At 45.1% G+C, this 20,704-nt stretch overlaps 1 protein-coding gene and 1 long non-coding RNA gene across 5 annotated transcripts; both read right to left on the bottom strand.

Annotated features, from left to right (window-relative positions):
- Positions 1-283: 283 nt before the first annotated feature.
- On the bottom strand, positions 284-20,678 carry LOC116939802 (dnaJ homolog subfamily C member 4). Of its 4 annotated transcripts, none has more exons than XM_032948635.2 (7): positions 20,325-20,678; positions 8,517-8,664; positions 7,670-7,763; positions 5,665-5,882; positions 5,337-5,504; positions 4,742-4,828; positions 284-2,926 (listed from the first exon to the last, which is right to left on the bottom strand). In XM_032948635.2, the coding sequence occupies exons 2-7, from the start codon at positions 8,591-8,593 to the stop codon at positions 2,830-2,832; spliced, it is 741 nt and encodes a 246-aa protein (XP_032804526.2). In that variant the 5' UTR covers positions 8,594-8,664; positions 20,325-20,678; the 3' UTR covers positions 284-2,829. The 4 variants fall into 4 exon arrangements, with proteins under 4 accessions (XP_032804526.2, XP_032804528.2, XP_032804527.2 ...); XM_032948637.2 differs by lacking the exon at positions 20,325-20,678 and adding an exon at positions 20,204-20,296; XM_032948636.2 differs by lacking the exon at positions 20,325-20,678 and adding an exon at positions 17,601-17,716.
- Positions 13,802-17,409, bottom strand: LOC142923519 (uncharacterized). The gene is made up of 2 exons (XR_012940790.1): positions 16,512-17,409; positions 13,802-16,476 (listed from the first exon to the last, which is right to left on the bottom strand). It is a non-coding gene; the product is annotated as an uncharacterized LOC142923519 (long non-coding RNA).
- Positions 20,679-20,704: the final 26 nt, after the last annotated feature.

Genomic DNA, 20,704 nt, shown 5'->3' with positions numbered 1-20,704 from the left:
AATAGGCACCCAGAGACACGACTCATTCATGCTACAATGTAGAATATTTCTCGATCAAGGGTGAAAGATTCGAGTCCAAGAATCCAGTCTTTGTTTCATTTGCCTGAAGATAACATTTGCAGATAATTTGCATCAATCACAAATAATTAGTCAATCTTGAGGCTCGGTGATTGAGGGTTGGAGTGTTGCGGTGAATGTTTGAAAGCCACTCGGCACTAAGTTTATCTTCCTTTTGGTGGACGGGGCCACATGCAGCATCATGGAAAAATCAACAGACTCCATATCGTCGTGCATATTGCCTGGATTTATACATTTTCCATCATATATAATGTATTTAATATATACACATACGTACATTGGAACACCGCATACACCAAGCAAGGCGAACGAGGTCTGCGAGTCAACGACAAATTCTCAAATTGTCGCTTCTGACAATGGTGGTTACGATGACACGGCCGAACAAAAGTCTAAATGAAACACTTTAAATTACATTACGTGAAGGGCATAGTGCAACGAAGCTTTTGACTTTGCTTTAAAAAAAAAGTTTAAAACTTAAAATGCATCCCCTCCCTCCCTCCCTCCCCCGAAGCAATGAATGCTTAAGTGACTTTCGAAAGGACCCATTAGCCACCAAATAAATGCTCGTGGAAATCTGCGGTTCATAGGTCCTATCAATAAAAAATCCATATTACATGGTGTAATTCAGGAATAGCTGGCGAGATGGTTTGTATTGCTAAAGGGTGCAAGTTTTATTTGACTCATTAAGGCAACGTTAAGTTTGTTATAACTTTAGCGATACCGCCTACATTTATGCCAGGGTTCTTCAAATGGTGGCCCGTGAGCCAGATCTACCCGGCAAAGGATCTTAAAAGTGGCCCACTGAGCTGTGGCCCACCACGAGATACGACCGTCACTGAGACATAGAGACACTGATTAGTGAGCTGAAAGAATGATAATAGATCAGAGAGTTGTAAATTAGAGAGAAATGGAGCCAAGAGGTACATATTAGTGTTCTCAATGCCAAGTACCATCGTACAATCTGTACACGTGGCCCGCCAGCACATGCCATTTGAATAATGTGGCCTGCAAAGTTGAACAAACCCTGGTTCTTGCTTTGGTAAAACTATGATACAGTGTAGCTCACAGTATACCGCAGCCAGTGTAAGATTACCCAGCTGTCGTTAACCCTGGGGCAGAAATGTCTCTTCTATTGCATAGCGATCAGTTAAAAACGAGGACAATTAAATGCCGCAATATACAGTAACCGCAGCTCCACTTGGATGTGCCCAAATGTCCTTTCAAGTCCGCTTCTCTCAGTGAGGGGTGTTCAACGCTCTATGTTTCTTTCACTGCTCCCGCCATGGAGGTGAGTGCGAGTCGAGACTAAACATTTAAAGTTGTGCAGTTCATCGCGGTTGTGTATTTGGTTAAAGGCCAGTCAGACGGTTGGAACCTGACGATCCTTTTAACCATCTTTTAAAACAGAGCCCGAGTTATTTAGATCAATTCCCAGACGAATGTTTTGCCACCGATGATGGCGCCGATTAATCTGCTGTAGCTTATAGCTCTCACTTATTGATGACAGGCTTTTTTCCTGGTTTTAAATAAAATCTTGAAGCCTTTTCACCGAGTAGAGCTACAATACAAACTTCGTTGGGTTCAATAAGCACTCTCTGGAACATGGCAATTCCTGCTTAAATCAAGGTGCAGACAGCATTCTGCTCGACACAAAAGAACCGCACGATCTGCCCAGACACTAGTAACGTTTCAGATGCAACGGCTCCGTCTACCGCAGTGTGGCCACAAGGCCGTTGGCCATCTCGCGCGAAAACGCTGTGCGAGAGTTCACCCTGCCGGGTTGTATGAAACCGAAAAAAAATCTTCACAAAAGCCACGAGGACACGTGACACCGGGTGTTGCAACGGTGTAGTCTCGCCGCCCCGTGCTGGCCGTGCCGTTGAGGAATGGACATAGCGACTGGGGCGGTGATGACATTTGCAACAGAAACGAAAGTGTGCGCTGCGCTTGTCCGTTTAACAAAGTATTACGCTGCGCTCTGTGGGCTACCAAAACGTGTTTTGGATAGGGCTTACCGACGTTTTTTTCTTTCATCAGGTTTCTGGGCACAGGCCCTAAGGCCCGAAATGGCAAGCGTCGAGCAATGGATATCATTATTGGAGGTGTAATAGATAAGAGTGTAACACGTTTCTTGAGTTCGAGCAAGGTTATCATAAGAGCTTGGGAAAAGAGACAATGGCAGGGAATTTCAAAGAGGAGCAGTGTACAGGACTGAAGCACAAAAATAACTATTTAGACTTTCAATATGGTGGTTGAAACACAGCATGGATGAAAGTCAGTTTGGTCAAACCGAGTCTTCAATTTGGGCAGAAAAACCCAAACGTGAAGTGCATCGGTGGGGAGCGATTACCATGGGGAGTAACGAGAGAAGAGTGAGTATTCAGGAGGCAACTGTTGAGCGTTCAGCGTTCAATGTACGATTGGCAACACCTGGGTTTTGCCCCAGATATTCGACACCCACCGCGCGTGCGCCATCCGACTGACTCGAGTGATGCGGGCGTGGATGAAAAGTCACACATCAAACACCGAAACCGCACTGTAAAACAAACCGTACAATTCGCGAGCAAAACACTCAAATGCCTCCGGTTTTATCTTCAGTACCCAGCAGCATTCTAATCCTGCAGCGCTTCAACGTCCGGAGGGTATAAAATGTTCACTGGGAACACTGTGAAATAAAGAGCGACGGGGTGCGCCGTGGTGTCACGTAGAGTGGTGTGGCTTGGCTCGACTTGGGGCTGGAGCGTGTCGAGTTTATTCCGCCCTGCGGTTGTGTTCCTTGCGGTACTTGGTCGCAAACTCTGTATACTTCTGTCGCAGAATCTCATTTTGCTTCTCCACTCCGTTCACACTGCACCCCAAATGTGGACACAAACTGAACGTTAGGAAAACACAATATAACCGTGGGCATCATAGGTATCATATATAGTCACTCGAAACTAAAGCATGTGACATAGTGTATCATACACATTATGCCTTTACCAAATCCACGTGCACTCAATGTACTGAAAATGTTACCCAGGCATTCAAGGTGCAACGATACACCGATTCCGAGACTCATGATACACGGGAACGATTCTCACGTGTAAGAATGGGTGTTTTTCTAATCGTATTTAATGCAGGCAATGGCGATTACGTGACCCTTCCAGCCACATGAGGCGTCGGCATTCACCACAATGTTGACAAGAAAATGTATTCTTTGATCGAATCACACCTCTTTCTTGATCACAACAAGTGATTAGGTTGCTGTGATTAAGTTACGAGGGATTTAGGCTGCTGTGATTAAGTTGCGAGGGATCAAAATGATTCCATTCCTATCATTAATATAATTATTTATACCACCCCACGCCAATCCTTGCCTGCAGCTTAACAAGTATAGCATCTTGTTGATTGAATCAAAACCACATGATCGAGGGATATATAGACTATGACATGAAATATCAATCAGTTAGGTAGTTGGGTAACATTTTTGGGTCACCTATCACGGTATAAATAATGTTTAGAATTACCCACTGCCACCTACTGGTCACGGATTGGTGATTACTGAACTATAACTGGGCAAAATATGAATTTATTTAACGGCTGCTGTACAGAAAACGGGAGCAATGTAATTGGGACACAATGACCGTGAGTTAACGTTGCCTATTGACAAATCTCCCCAGAATGTGGCCATCTCGAATGCGGTCCTCTCGTAGGGCTATGTTGTCAGCGTAGGGCAGTGGATACAAATGAATAATGTTGTACTCTGCTCCAACATCTATGCTGCACCACCATCACAATAAGACACTGACGGGCATGGTGAAGTATGGCCAAATAGCCCTCATGACTCACATGGCATGGGGAAGCCCTCATCCAGCTGTGGATAGAATAAAAGGGCTGTACATACGCGTGAACTTACCATCAATTCTAAATGCAGTCGCAAACACTGACCAAACCCCAAAGACTAAAAATACTCCTGGTGTAACGCTCACCCTTGAAATGTCAACACTAACTCACATCTTAAACGGGCCAACAAATATCCCTAGCCTAACGTGTAAGTGTCAAAATATAAGCTATCACCATCATGGGGGTAAGTAATGGAGGCAGGCACGAAGCTTCACATGACCTCGTCACTCGCCCACGCACGTAGGCGCACGTTGTGCGAAACCCGCCACAGGAACACACAAAGGCAAAGATCCCCGTATAGCATTTAACAGGCTGCCGGGGCAAGTGCAGGTTGCGAGTGCCTATGAAGGCCGGCACGGCACATGAGGAGGTAAGTGGGCAATACCACACCCGGCCGCCTTGGTCTCCCCAGTGCTGATGGTTTTACACTGTACCACATACTCATTTAAGGCTGAGTCGACGTAGGGGAGACCCAGAACTGGTACAGATATTCGGCAGTTATTGGTTGTGAGTGCGCATCGAACTCTGGTTGCTGAGTTGGCAGCATAGTGTGCGAACCACTCCACTAACACTCCTCAGAGGGACACTCACACAAGCGTGTGTACGTACACACGGCGTACCCGCGACGCTCGCCCACACAGACGCGTGCCAAAAGAGACTCGCTCGCGCGAACGCACGCTGGCGCTTGTGCGGGCGCGTGTGGGGCGCGTGTGTGCGGGCGTGCGAATGGTCACGTTTGCAGTGGTGGTGGTGGTGTGGGCACCGTGCCAATTTGGCTCACCGGGCATTCTCCTTGGACACGTCGTAGATCTCGGTGTTGATGCGATCGCGCTCGTCCATAAAATGTGAGTGTACCTCGCCCAGCTTCCTGCACGAGCATCAATCGATGAACACCACATGCCACCACCATAACAGCGGTGATGGTGAGATATAGAGAATGGATTAAACTTGTAAGTGGGTGTGCAGGTGGAATTTGTGATCGAGTGAATGAGTAGTAAATGGGTGGTTTGGTGAGATGGGGGAATTGATTGAGTGCATGAGTAGGTGAGTAGGTGAATGAGTAAGCAAGTGAGAGGTTTGGTGAATAGATAAATGAAGTGTTGATTTAGTGAATTAGTGACCCAGTAAGTAAACGATTGCTTTGGTGAGTGAGTTCAAGGGTAAGCAAGTGGGTGAGTGCGTAAATTAGTTGGTCAGTAAGCTATGTTTGTGGCGATTGAATAAATAGGTCAGTTGCCATGCGCGTCAGTTAGCAAGTGATTAAGTGGCCGTCCAAGTGAGCAATCTAGTGAGCAAGTAGGTTGACAAGGTGTGCAAGCGAATACGTTGGTGAGCAATGAGTGAACTAGCGAGTGGCGCAGGTGTGAGCATGGCACCGGTATCCCAGGTAGTGCAGCCCCACGCTGAGGCACATGAAGAGGAGGCAGCCGCCCACGATGAGACGACTTCTGCGCTGGTAGCTCTTGCTGTGCGTGAACGCGCTCTGCTCGGGGTTTGGATAGTGGAACTGCTCCCAGTACATCCGGTCACGCTCCCACTCAGCGCTGTAATGACGCAAAACGCAAACGCCCCCTTGTTAAGCCGTGTGTATCTGCAGTGCGGGGTTTCCTAGTCCTCACAACCCACCATGGTGCGGCCTCCCACGTTGACCCATCTTTTTCATTCGGATACGAATTGCCTGGACAGGCCACCACACGGACTTACCTTTGCGCGTATCTCTGTTTCTCCGTGAACCCAGGGGACTGGAAGGGCCAAGTCTTGGGGGGGCGCCCCCCCGGCTGGGACGTCGGGGCCTGCGACAAGTGTAGGCCGATGTCGTACTGGTGGCGCGTCACCGGCTTGCTCAGCACCGTGTAGGCCTCGTTCAGCTTCACGAAGCGGCCGTGCAGCTCCGGGTCGCACGGATTGCGGTCCGGATGCAACTGCACATCAACACAGATAGACACATTTGCCTTCGTAGCCTCACTCCTGTCGCACCGTACAATACGGTAAAACATTGGTTTATATAGCGTCAACTACGTCTCAAGACGCCCTAGGAATAAACAGTTTGGCACGCGCATCGTGTAAACGGTACTACATATACGGTATATATTCCAGAGAAGAGTTAGGCATAGGCAGAAGAGAGGAAGGTCTTGAGCCTGGACCAGTCTTGAGCCTGGACTTAAAAAGGGACAGGGACTAAACAGTACAGGTGAATGGGGGGAGTTCCAAATTGAGTGGAGGTTGACAACGATTCAACAGGAGGCCTTGGCGACTAGATAGGAGAGTATAGCAAGATACGAGGGGAGAGGTAGGCAGCGGCAAGTTCATGGAGAAACACTGCATTGGGTGCCAACGGCGGGACTGGAGAACTGGGGTGACGTGCGGTCCCATCCATCGAATTGATGTCAGCTCTGAGTACAGAGAACAATGGTCAACGTATGATGCCGAAGATGACTCATCGACATCTGGTGCTTAGTTCCAGGCCAAGTTGCCCTTGAGGAGGCACAAGCTAGGTTTACATTCATGCACAAGCGAGCCCTTGTGCGTAAACGCACACACAAACACACATGGGTGCCAGTCGTGCCCCTCCTGCAAATGCATGAATGAGCCCTCGGACGAGTGCGTGTTCGCTCAATGAGCTGCCAATAATTATTTTAGATCGTCTGACATTGAGGCTCTTTCCATGGGCCGCATAATTACTGCCGTGACATTTCCCTTTGGCTTTTATAGAGTGCTCACACTCTATAAAAGCCAAAATCAGTACGCAAATTCGGATATTGCACAACAGTTCGATGTCTGTTTCAGCCATAATCTTATCATTATAAATCCTTTGCATCGATATCACGATACAATTTTGATTTCTGTGGCATCTAGATGAAACTCAAGTTTCAAGCCGCTGTACAAACTGGGAGCAACGTGCACAGAGAGAGACAGCAGCAGTTCTCAATTAGTGGCATTTATGACACAGGCAACAATGGACACATTTTACGGTATACAATGTACTTCTCCCACAATTAATGTTGGGTTATTTTGCATTGCATAAGTTGCCCTTTTCTGGTGTGGAGGTGATCTGAACACAGGTTGCATGGTACTTACCAGAGTAAATTTGGAATATGGTATGAAACGATTGTATTTTGACGTGGCGGCATTATTCAATTCTCATTTGCCACCGCCACGGCATTGGTGCATAAAAAGGTTGAAAAAAACCCCACAGAGCATTTAATAGGGTGGAATGCCACAAGTCGGAGGGGACCGAGATGACGTTCTGGTAAAAGTGCGAGTGAAGACACTTCACTGAGACAGTTACTCGTAGGCATAACAGAAGGGAAGGCCTTGAGACTGGGTCTGAACAGGGAGTCCAAGCGCTTTGCCGTGGTTGCTGTGACTCTTTAATAAACATGGCACACAGCGGCAGTCCCCCCTGCAACAACATGTTTGAAACTAAGAGGGATTTCACACAGTTCGAATTAAGTTACCAGTAGCAAACTCTTTATTGAGCTCATTTAAAATTTTCCCCAACGCAATATGCTTTCCCTTGCACGATGTTTTTTTTAAAGTGTTATGATCTTTCAGGTTTTGACACGTACGCACTGATTGATTAGGAATCCCGACACAAGAGCCAGGCACAATGTCCCTGGGATGTGGGCGATATCAGCCAGCACATTTGCCAAACCCCAATATTTCCAAGTGTGGGAGGGGGCGTCGAGAAGGCGGTGTGCGACGAGACCTGCTTGGACAGCTGGAAAAATGCACCCTTGATCTGCTCCATGGATGCGTTGGAAGCCACTCCCAGGACCTCGTAGTGCGACTGTCGGCACATCCTGGTCAGTGTCCACGCCATCCCCAAACATAAACACACGCACACACGCACGCGTGCACACAGACAGCAGCCGTCGGCGCCGACCGTTAACGAGCCCCGACATCAATCGCCGCGACTTGCACACGAAAGTTCTGACCGCTCGCCAGGGGTCAAAATGTTGAGGTGGAAATTATTTGGCACGGGTCTGATCATGTGTTTGGATAAGTCATGTCTGACGTCAGGCGAGGCTGGCATTAGGCGGGGCTGGCGGGCACTGTCACGTCAACAAACTGTTTCATCGGGTTGCCGAGACAAATACGAGTGGCTCGCTTGGTCTTGTGTAGTCGTATTTGCCAACGGTATCACTCGGGTGAAATGAGATAAACTCGCTCTGTGAAGCCTCCACGTGTGTACGAGGCTTTACGGCATTGTTGCTGTTAATTCACTGGAGACCTGGGCTGCATGCTACCACATATCGCGTGCGATAGTTCAGACCTGCCGATCACTAGTTACCCATTGTCAACGCTCAGCGTAGGTGTGTTCAATGATGTGAAACAAACCTGTACGCAAGGAGACGAAAAAGAAAAGCAAGAAACGATACAAACGAGGGTAAAAACGGTACAAGCATTTGTAAAAATGTGACTAAATTATGAATATTCATCCAATCGCTGCGAGGAGTTGTGCATCGTTACACGAGTAGTCTATGCCCAGCTGAGGGTATGTGCCCTTCCCTGAGGTGGGCCTTGTGTGGTGCGTGGGGTGATTTGAATCACACCTGCTGGTGTACAGCGAGCGGCGAGGAGAGTGTCTCAGGCAGGCCCTGCAGACGCTTTCCTGCAGGTACGCCTGCATAGCCGATCGCCTGACGAAGTGTCCCAGAGTGCAGCTCGAAGGAGGTGAGTAGCTCACGCTCTCCTGGGTGCCTGTGCAAAGACAAAATCGTCATCAACCATGATCCATCCACTGCTGAATGAAGGCTTCCTCAAGCCGCCACCGCTGCCACCATCTCTCATGGTCTTACGCCTCGGGCAATCATTGGTGGTGGACTGAGATCAAAATTATGAAATAAAGAAGTGGATGAGAGCGGGCTAGAGTGCTTTTGGAAAAGTGAACAATGAAAATCGTACGCACATACAATACACACACAATAAACACACAAGCTCTCTTATTCAATTTGTTGCGGCAGCAGTTTATAAGATTAACACCTCGTACTCATTTAATCTTGATTTGAAGCTTTCGTGACTGCAGGAATCCATACTCTCTGGTTCTTTCGGTAAAGTCACGTAGATAGAAAAAATAATAAAAGAACACGACGTTTCGGTCGCAACACAAGCGTCTGTCATTAGGCGAGAAAGAATGATCTGCTGCTGTGGCTTTATATAGGCACGGGAGGGGGGGAAGTTAGATGTTAACAAGATTGTTATCAATCAAGTAACAGCCCAATTTCTGACAGCCTAAAATCAGTACTAGCTAAGGGGTTGAATTTCGCAGTCACCCCGAAACACATCCCAGTGGATGCCATCATTGCCCAGGTCGACGTAGCCCTCAAAGGTCTGGGACACATCCCGGCAGACGTTGCAAGATCTGAAATCGCTATCCTCAAGAATGCTTGAGGATAGCAATAAACCCATGAGCAACATTAGCAAGTACGAGCGTTTTGAACTCGCTAAATTAAAAAAGAGAGATGATATTGTCATCCTCTCAGCCGACAAGGGCAATGCCACTGTCATCATGGATAAAAGCACATACAACAACAAACTTCAGGACCTTCTCAATGACGGCTGCTATACCAAAATTAATAGAGACCCTACCAATAGCCTGGCTACTAAAATCAACAAAATCATCACTAATTCGACTTCCCTAATCGAACCCATCAAACAGCTCTCTCTCAAACCTTCGGCTGCTAGACCACCCAGATTTGACGGCCTTCCAAAAATCAATAAAGAGGGCACTCCACTCCGTCCTATCATCTCCACCATCACTCACCCACTTATAGATTGGCACGATTTGTCTTGAGACTCTGCTTCTCTTCACGGGCAAGACCGCCTCAGCTGTACTTAATTCGGCCCACTTGGTTTTACTAATCAAGGACATATCACTGTCCCCGGAGGATTTGCTTGTCAGTTTTGATGTAGTGTGTTGCGACCGAAACGTCGTGTTATTTTATTATTTTTTCTATCTACGTGACTTTACCGAAAGAACCAGAGAGTATGTACTCATTTAAGGCTCAGTCAAGCTTTGGGAGGCCCAGCAGTGGTTCAGATAATAGCCACTAAGTTGGCCGTGTGGTGGAATTCAACTCAGGTTACCAGCTTTGTAGCGCAGTGTGCTAACCACCTACTTTACCACTCCCATACATAGCGATACGTCATCTCGACAAATGACAGCACTTCTTCGCCAGCATCACGTGCCACCTTATCTTGATGCACTCCGCCACACTTATGCACAACAGACCCAGGACGCTGCACATCAATGGGAAGTTTAATAAACAAGGGCAATCGATGTCAGATCACCGGATGTGACACTGACCCGGGAGCGAGAAGCAATGGGTAGAAATTGTGTCAAGAGGACAGGAGTTGAAAATGAAATATTTACACTCCAGCATACATTCATTGAATCCCTCTGTGCCTTTATATACAACACACTTACACCAGCGATGGGATGAAGCGGTGGCCTGGTGGACCTGGCAACCCAAGTGCGAGTCCCAACACCCTATTAACACCTGCAATGACCAGCATAGGGAAATACGGTCTCACAACTCCCCACGATAGAAATGGCATGGAGAGGCCTTCATCCAGCAGTGGACTGACAAAGCGGCTACGGATTTATTTATTCTTTACACCAGTTAATGAGCGGCCTTTTAGTGCACATTTAATTACGCTGGAAAATGAATTACTTGCCCTGTTACAAAGGAAATAATCAGAGCAATCAATATGAATTTTGGGAAAATGTACTGTAAAAGCATTACAAGAACACTGCAGCTGTATTAAACACGGTGAAGAATTAACATATCTTTAACTCCAACACGCTGCATAAGAACGTTAAGAAAATGTGAAAGGCCCGATTGTTACCAATATATTTTGTGAGCATCGGCTTCTGTGTCCCATACCCTGTAATTCCGTTACACTTGAACCGAAAATTGGCCTGTGTTTGTTTTCGTATTCTAGATAGTACAGCGTTTGTTTTAGAACCGTGTGTTCTTCTTATGCCTTCTGCATTTACACGCTGGGTTTCTGTGGTCAGCATTGTGTTGAACAGCACTGCTATGCTGTCAAAGCCTGGATCACAACAGTGAAGTTACACTCAGCAAACTGTTGTAAACGGCACTTAACAAAGCAGAGGATGGTTGGGGACCAAATAATGATGGTGATGATGGTCCAGGTAATGATGATGAATTTTATTAAACAGGTAAACATGACAATGCAGATGTTTATTCTGACAATGATGAAGGTGATGATGCAATAATGAAAGTGATGACAATGATAATGGGGATACACGTAATGATGATGATAACGATGACGGTGGTGGTGATGCTAGACACAATGATATTGGTGACAATATAGAAAATCCTGACGACGATGGTAGTGATGACAGATACCATGAACATGATGATAACAAAGATGACAGTGACTATAAGAATATCAAACACGGTGAAAGTGGTGGTGATACAGATAATAATGCAGGTGATGATGAAGACGATGATATAGGTGATGGTGGTGCCGCTGCTGCTATAGCCTATGCAATGCGGTGCTATGTGGGGCACGGACAATGCTTGGTCCTCTGACCGGAAGCCTTTTCGAAGCACAGGGGTGAATTGATGTATTTATAACAAAGCAATGTTGGGCCCTCCCCTGCCTCTGCACAATGCCGTGACCAACTTAGGTTTTGTGGTGACACTGGCACGAGGGATATGCGGAGCCTACGCCAGCGGCACATGCACCCACTGCCCCCCAAACCAGGTGCTCGACATCCGAGGACCCTCTTCAAGCAATCTGCCGCTTATGGCTCATGCCGCCACCACCCCCGTTCGGCTGTTTCACAGCCCGTCTCGCAAAGTGTCTCAGTGTCTCGCAGGAATTCAATGCTCTTAAGAATAGCCCAGAGTGCGACCGCGGTCACAGATCTCAAAACCACGAACTGCATAGCGATGCCATATGCCCGCTTTGATCAGTGGCTAGCAGAGTTTTAGATATTCACCAGGCTTCTCCTCACCATGCTCGACATTACCACATTCGCATTGCTGAGCAACCTGCCGTCACAAGAAAGAACAAGAATGCATTCGAAGTGGACAGAGGAATTAGGTTGAAGTGCTCCTAGTAATGCATAATAGCTATGCACTTTAAAATCTATATTGAAAACTCATTTCTTTAGAACTGTTTAGTTTGTTGTCCTTCCCTCGCAACTCTTATTTAGCACGGTTGGCTACGTACAGTGCGAAAGAAGTTCAACATACATACATACATGCCCAACATGCATTTTACGGGCAAGTGAAATTAGCCTATACGCACACATCCGAGATGGTCAACGTTGTGATATGTTTGTTAATCAATGCCACTGCATGTGTGAGAAGATTAAACCGCCTAAAAATAAAACCTCACCCTCTAATGTCTACGATTTAAGGAAGCCCTAATGAAGGTTATCCCTCCTCATGGCTTTCGATGATGATGATTACCATTTACACATAAATTATACCTGCAGCTCGATCATTAAAACAAAAAAAAAATCCCTCGTGAGACTGCGACGATGGTTTCTGTGCCATCACCGTTACACTGTGAATTTGTGAGCATGACGAGGAAGTTAACCTCACGTCATTCCACCTTTGCAAACCCGACGTTCACACACACACAGGCACGCGTAGCCCTTAAGACAGACATCACAGCAATAAAAGAGCACACGGATGTATGATCAATATAACTCGCCTGTAACTGACGGCTCTAAATGAAATGGCATTGGTGCAATTTTTCTTTTTGTCTATCCCTATCTATAATTCACCACTTTAATAAGCATATAGACACTGCTCTAAAATGCAGTAATAGGGATAAATTGTAGAGAACACAACGATATATTTTCAAGCCTCCACATCTGCCACCGATTTCAAAACTGAACACGTATTAAATCGTCTAATTCTCTCATCTAACCCTACTTATACAACCATTCCCTCTAATCTAACACTACCAAAATCAGTGAACTCTACCCCTATATCCAGTTATTAGCAAGCTTAACCTTATACATGTTACCCCCAAGGTTGAGCGGTATGTCGAACAGTGTTTTGGTAAGGTAGGTCAGCGGTAGATGTGCAGATCGCAAAAAGCAAGAGCTGGAATGAGTTGATTGCCAAAACAAAATTGGCACTCCATGACCCCTGCGGTTAAGAGACTGAGGATTATAAACCCTATACGGCTTCACGATAATTCTAAGTGTCCTTAACCATTGACATAACTCTGCAACTAACATTAACCATAATCACATGCATATGCCTACTTGCTTATCACTTACCCATAACGCTTTCCCCAACGCTAACAAAATCCATCATACTACCAACCCCCCCCTCCCCCCCCCAGATCGTGAATATGAATCCCGCACGTGTCCTCTGTTTGTAGTTTCCCTGTGGTTTATTTTCTCACGGCTCATGCGGTGACCCCACCACGTGCCTCTCCTCCCCCGCACGCGCTGCCTCGCCGTGCGCTGGCCGAGAGTGGCAGAGCAGGCTGAGGAATGTGTCGGTAAGCATGAGTAGGCAGACACACAGCGCCTCCATAGTCACGATTGTTCTTGACAGAGAGCGACGAAACCCGCTACATCTGTGCCGTGGCAAAGTCTGAACAGCGTAGTGAAACTTGATAAGTAATATTTAAAGACAACTTTAAAAAAAAAAACACGCTTTAATGAAATGTACCGTACTCGTAATGGCAAAACTCCACGACTCCAGGAAGTGGCCCCGAAACTTGCCACAACGTAAGGGGACCGTGCTGACGTACAGCCAACGTAAGTTGAGCGTGGACAATTAGACCCAAGCCGAAACATAACATATAAAAAAGATGGTTTAAAAATATTGATTTGATTTTTAATGATAAAATATAGTATTGTCATCAGTATGACATAATTATACCAAGTTTGCAGTCGATAGCACATTGGGAAGTGGGTTAAAATTGAGTTACAAGATTTGAGGATACGACAACAGTGAGTTAATAGAAAGCGTGTAGAAAGATTGTTTTAAAATATATATTTTTATGATAGAATATAGTATTGTCATCAGTATGACGTAATTATACCAAGTTTGCAGTCGATAGCACATTGGGAAGTGGGTTAAAATTGAGTTACAAGATTTGAGGATACAACAACAGAGTGAGTTAAATAAAAGCGTGTAAAAAATGGATGTTTTCATAAAATGTTTATGCGAGACCAGATTTCCATTTCTTCTCATTCGCTGGATCATAACCGCATTTCGTAATTATCAGCATCATCGACCACTGTCGATCCACTGCTGGACGGTTTCCCCAAGCCACCAGAATCTCTCACAATCCTGAGTTGTGATTAAAACAATGCATTTACTTGACAAGAAATTAAGGACATACCATCAAGTTCTCAGGTCTCCGTTATTGTCATCAGCCATGATCTATCGTCTGCTGGATGAAAGCCTCCTAATGTAACTGCCATCTATCATGGTTCTCCAAAGTGGCATGGTCTGAAGTAGGATTATTATTTTAAAACTTGGTATAACTTTTTTGTATTTATGTCAGTGATTTTCCAGATGCATTTTAACGTGAGTTATTCCACAAAAAATATCTGTGAAGAGCCAGTGAACGAGTTTCCATTTAGACGTGTGTCCAAGCACTCATGCAAATAAAACATTCTCCTTTCTCGTTATGGTGCCAAGTGACACATTTTTGAAAAAAATTCCTCCAACAGGATGTCGTAATCTGTTTACCTTAAATAGATGTCACTGAATGGAGGAGTAAAACAAAACAGAAACCCTGTGATTATATGTAATCCAATAAATTGTATTCTATAAGTGTGTGCGGAAAATTAAATTATAGTGCTTAAGAGATGTGCCATTCGTGTCCGTCTGTACAGATTTTGTATGCCCCACACACAATCATGGATGCATTTATAGATAACGCAAGGCTTTCTAATGAGCCTCTTACTTTATTCTCAACAGGTTAATGTGGTGAAAGCGATGGCTCCATAATCTTACAGAGGAGAGTTACAGGCCACATTTAATTATTGCAATGAGATTGGTGGGAGTCGTACTTGGAGGCTTTTAAATAAAATGTTGTTTTCCTCGATACGTTCTTCCTGGCCTTAGAACTTATTTATACACTTCCATTTAGTTAACTTTGGGCTAATTTAGCAAATGGATATTCGTATTTATTTCATTATTTCGCCGTTTCTTCATTATTTGTGTTCATCGCGTTATCGTTGTGCTGTCTGCTTGTCTTGCACCACAATTGGAGATCATTTTATGAAAGACGATTTATAAATAGAATAATTATTTCTGTATTTCAGTGCAGTGTCTATAATTGGATTAGCCTGAAGTGTGACAGGTAACAGGTCTGACTAAATGTGGTTTAAAAATGACATACTTTAATTTCGTTTCTAAATAAACAACTCTATCAATTCTCATATCAAATAATGAAAACAATCACCATCATCACCCGTGTCATCTCTCAGCATCATCAACTGTAACATCTCCATCACCACCACCATCAGCTATACCACGACCATCATCAACATCCTGTGATCTCCATCATCACACCATTATGATCGCCCGTCATCTCCAACACCATCACCTGTTACAGCATCATCATTACATAAACATTGCACTTAATACAATAACAATCATCCCTGTAGGATCATTAATTATCACATGCATTATCAGTGATCACTACAATCACCATCACATGATTACCAGTGATCACTATCACTCTATGCATTGTCGTCGCTACCAACACCATATGTACGAATACTAATACAGTTCAACCATAATCACAACCATCATCAAAACCACCACCAATATCACCTGTCATCATCATAATCACGACTACCACCACCAATATCACCTGTCATTATCACTCCTACTATCACCATCAATATCTCCTGTTACCATCATAATCACGACTACCACCACCAATATCACCTGTCATCATCATTATCACTCCTACTACCACCATCAATATCACCTGTCATCATCATTGTCACGACCACCACCAATATCACCTGTCATCATCATTATCACTCCTACTATCACCATCAATATCTCCTGTTACCATCATAATCACGACTACCACCACCAATATCACCTGTCATCATCATTATCACTCCTACTACCACCATCAATATCACCTGTTACCATCATTATCACTACCACCACCATCAATATAACCTGTCACCATCATCATCACTACTACCATCAATATCACCTGTCACCATCATTATCACTACTAACAAGTCAACCAATGCCACCTGTAACCATCATCATCACTACTACGTCAACCAATGTCACCTGTAACCATCATCATCACTACTACCATGTCAACCAATGTCACCTGTCACCATCATCACTACTACCATCAATATCACCTGTCATCATCACTACTGTCAACCAATGTCACCTGTCACCATCATCATCACTACTACCATGTCAACCAATGTCACCTGTAACCATCATCATCACTACTACCATGTCAACCAATGTCACCTGTCACCATCATCATCACTACTACCATCAATATCACCTGTCACCATCATCACTACTGTCAACCAATGTCACCTGTCACCATCATCATCACTACTACCATGTCAACCAATGTCACCTGTCACCATCATCACTACTACCATCAATATCACCTGTCATCATCACTACTGTCAACCAATGTCACCTGTCACCATCATCATCACTACTACCAAGTCAACCAATGCCACCTGTAACCATCATCATCACTATTACCATGTCAACCAATGTCACCTGTAACCATCATCATCACTACTACCATGTCAACCAATGTCACCTGTCACCATCATCATCACTACTACCATCAATATCACCTGTCATCATCACTACTGTCAACCAATGTCACCTGTAACCATCATCATCACTACTACCATGTCAACCAATGTCACCTGTAACCATCATCATCACTACTACCATGTCAACCAATGTCACCTGTAACCATCATCATCACTACTACCATGTCAACCAATGTCACCTGTCACCATCATCATCACTACTACCATCAATATCACCTGTCATCATCACTACTGTCAACCAATGTCACCTGTAACCATCATCACTACTACCATCAATATCACCTGTCACCATCATCGTCACTACTACCATGTCAACCAATGTTACCTGCCACCATCATCACTACTACCATGTCAACCAATGTCACCTGTAACCATCATCACTACTACCATCAATATCACCTGTCACCACCATCATCACTACTACCATGTCAACCAATGTCACCTGTAACCATCATCACTACTACCATCAATATCACCTGTCACCATCATCATCACTACTACCATGTCCACCAATATCACCTGTCACCATCATCATCACTACTACCATGTCCACCAATATCACCTATTACCACTATGATCAACAACACCACCACCGCCATCATCACCACCACCACAGTCCCCTTCTCTTCACTGTCCCACGACCTCACCGGCGTCTACCGCTGCTGCTCGAGCGCCACAGCACCGGACTCCCGTGAGCAGCGAGGAGAAACCCCCTCGGTGTCCCGGCGTCTCCTATTCCCGTGAAACCCCCCCTCGACAGGGAGCGCGCAAGCTGGGGAGGGAGGGGGCATCCGAGCCTCGCAGACCCCCAGGAAAACTCAGTCGCACGCACCTCGCCAGGGGGACGCATTCGCAGACTCCTCGATTCCTCGATTGCGTTACGGCCGATTCCCGCGTTGTCGATTCGCGCACCCTTTAATCCTTGTTCGTTTCGGAAATCGATTCCGGTTTTTTATTTCATGTTCAGGGCGGTCCAGATGTTTTGTGACCCCCCCCCCCCCAATTAATTGAACTTTTCATAATTTTTGTTTTACATAGACCTTTAAAATATTAAGTTTTCGAGAATTAACTGGGGGGGGGGGGCACAAGACATCTGGAACAGCAGCCTGAACAGTAATGCAATTGACCGAATTAGTTAATTCGGTTCCTTTCAGTTTCAGTGTCTCCATATAACATTTTTTTTGTACTTTCTTACACATCTCAGCAGCCACATAATCTGGGAGTGCATTTTTGCATTCCTGATGTAATACGTACTCTTACGTGTCATATTTGGCCTATTATGACATTTCGCATGGCCATTGACAAAGGAAATTTAACAAAACGCTGCATAGTGCACAGAGGTATAAAGAACCATTCTTGGAATTACACTGGCACCGTCGACCGTGTATTATTTATATTTGATCGATGTGCTTACCCTTACTCGATCTTACTCTTATATAGTTTTTGATTGTTAGGTGTATCTTGCTGACCGTGAAAAAGGGGCGTCATAGCACATCGGATTCCTCCGGTCAAAGTAAAGACGCTTATTCTATGTATGCGAGAACGTACACAGGTTACACACATCTCGCCACCGTGGTAATGTTAACAACCTCGCTTGGTACACAGGAGGTCGTGTGGGTTCGATCACGACCCTGAAGCCTGCTGCTGCTGTATATTATTTGGAGTTTGCGGTGTCTCTCTCCACGTGGTGGTCGCGTGGATTTGCCTCTGGGTCCTGCGGCGTTTCCCCTCCACATTTAGAAACACGCGTTTAAGAATCTTTTAGCTGTTGTAAATTTTCAACATAAGCCAACTCAGCCGAGCTATCTTTTGTGATGGCCAGGTCGCTTTTTAAAAATAGCAACGTAGCTCAGCGGACCTTACCTTGTAAACTACAAAAAGCCACGTAGATAGAAACAATAATATGACGATTGCTTGTGTTGCGATCGAAACGTCGTGATATCTACGTGGCTTTACCGAAAGAGCCAAATAATATGAATTCCTGCAGTCACGAAAGCTTTCAGTCAATATTCTAGATTTGAAGTTTCCGTAAAGTCACGTAGGTGAAAAAATAAAAAATAATCAAATTAAATCAAAAAATGTTTCTTTTATTTTTTAACCTACGTGACTTTACCGAAAGAACCAAAGAGTACTTTAAGTCAATATTTAAACTACAAAAAGTTTAGTTTTTAGTCCATACACAAGTCAAAGTGTAAGTGGGCTTTGGGCAGGGACGATGGCCGAGATGCAAACCACCGAGTCTGCAGCCAAATGATGGAACAAAATTGTTGGTAGTCGCGTTCCCCCGAGGAGATGGAGCGATGCAATCGGCTTGCAGGAATCCAAGCCAGTTGGATTGCAAGAATTCAAGCCAGTTGGATTGCAACAATCCATTGCAACAATCCATTGCAACAATGGATTGTTGTAATCGCGTGAAGAGTTGGCGAGTGCGTGTAGGAGGGCCATCGGTGTGAATCGACCACAGCCGGACGCCTGCAAGACGGAACACTTGAGGCAGGCTTCTCAGTGAAGCCTCCGCGGAGTTTCAGGTTTTTTTTCCTGTTTATTTCAGTTTATTTATTTTGGTATAGCCCTGTGAGCCATTCGGCTCTTGAATCTGGTGCAACCGCAACAAACAAAAAACATGAACACGAACACAAAAAAACATCTTAAAGTGACTATGTGTGACTGCAAACAGAAAATCCATGGAAATTAACACAGCAAAATATTCCTGAAAAAAGCACCGTACACAAACGCTGTGTGCAAAAAAAATCCCAGTGGGATGCAAGTCAAACAACCACCACAAGAAAACTTAGATTAAGGCCATCAGTCTAACTCCGTCATACAACAAAACAAAACATGTCCAAACCAAAAAAACGTTTTCCAAATCACCAAAAAATAAAGCCATAATTGCAACGTAACAGCGAGCACAGGGACTGTGACCGAATTTGTGTTACAGTAAACTACATAAATAACATGTAACATAAATAACATGTTATTTAAATAACATGAGAAGAGATTCGGCGAAATGAAACGCGCGTGGGAATCGTGGATCGCCGTACGTTTGCAAAGTTACATAAACTTATCCGGAAGGAAGTTAACGTGCCGCGCGCGTTAGAACGCAAAGCGCGCCGAAATTAAAAGTTACGGAATATAAATACACACACACACAAAGCGGTGGCTGTTGGCGCAGTGTCCTGTGTTGTTTATTGTCGCTATTTACGAAACGTTGACCTTGCTGGCACGGCGTGCGTAGTTGCGTAGCCATCTAGCAACAGGGGAACCAGTTTAACACGCAGGGGGCTTTCGCGACCAAATATTTATAAAGTTTTTTTTTGGTGGGGGGGTTAGATCGCCTACATATAAATGTGTCGTGAAACCCGCCACCACCCTGACACGGCCAATTAGTAACCTCCACGATGAACACTGTACAAACTCGCACGGCGACCAACTCACATCCCCCCATCCAACATGGCGCTCCCCCTTAACCAAGATGGCCGCAAATACTTCACGTGTTAATAGACGGTCGAGATGTCCGATAAGCTTTTCACGCAACACAACACACGGAAGCCTTTACCAGAGGCCGAGCGTCGATATCCGCATCCAAGTATAGCGTTGCTAATTTCGCCTTGCCATACTAAAGTGCGCGCGCACGCACACACACACAATTCCCCGACCAAGATGTCCGTCTTCTTTGGGCCTTTCGGTAAAGTCACGTGGATAGAAAAAAAAATAAAGTGATATTTTTATTCTTCTTTATTCAATTTATTTTCATTCTTTTATTATTCTTTCTATCTACATGACTTTACCGAAAGACCTAAAGAATATGAATTCCTGCAGTCACGTAAGCTTTAAGTCAAAATTTAAGATGTCCGCCTTTTTTCTTATGGCCGCGCGGTGATGACATTGGTGGAGGAGACTCTGCCGTGTGCGATCCCGCCCCGCCCACCCGTTTGC

The sequence above is a fragment of the Petromyzon marinus genome, chromosome 6 (assembly GCF_048934315.1).
Source record: "Petromyzon marinus isolate PM22_M1 ecotype Great Lakes invasive population chromosome 6, UKy_Petmar_22M1.pri1.0, whole genome shotgun sequence".
Taxonomy (NCBI): domain Eukaryota; kingdom Metazoa; phylum Chordata; class Hyperoartia; order Petromyzontiformes; family Petromyzontidae; genus Petromyzon; species Petromyzon marinus.
The sequence above is the reverse complement of the archived record's forward strand: the minus strand, read 5'-3'. Positions and strand labels throughout refer to the sequence as shown.

Excerpts from the sequence above, each read along its gene's own strand:
- LOC116939802 (XM_032948637.2), bottom strand. Across the intron at positions 5,883-7,669 it reads TTTTCCAGCTGTCCAAGCAG|TTGCATCCGGACCGCAATCC; the intron begins GTCTCGTCGCAC and ends GTTGATGTGCAG. Across the intron at positions 5,505-5,664 it reads AAACAGAGATACGCGCAAAG|CGCTGAGTGGGAGCGTGACC; the intron begins GTAAGTCCGTGT and ends GCGTCATTACAG.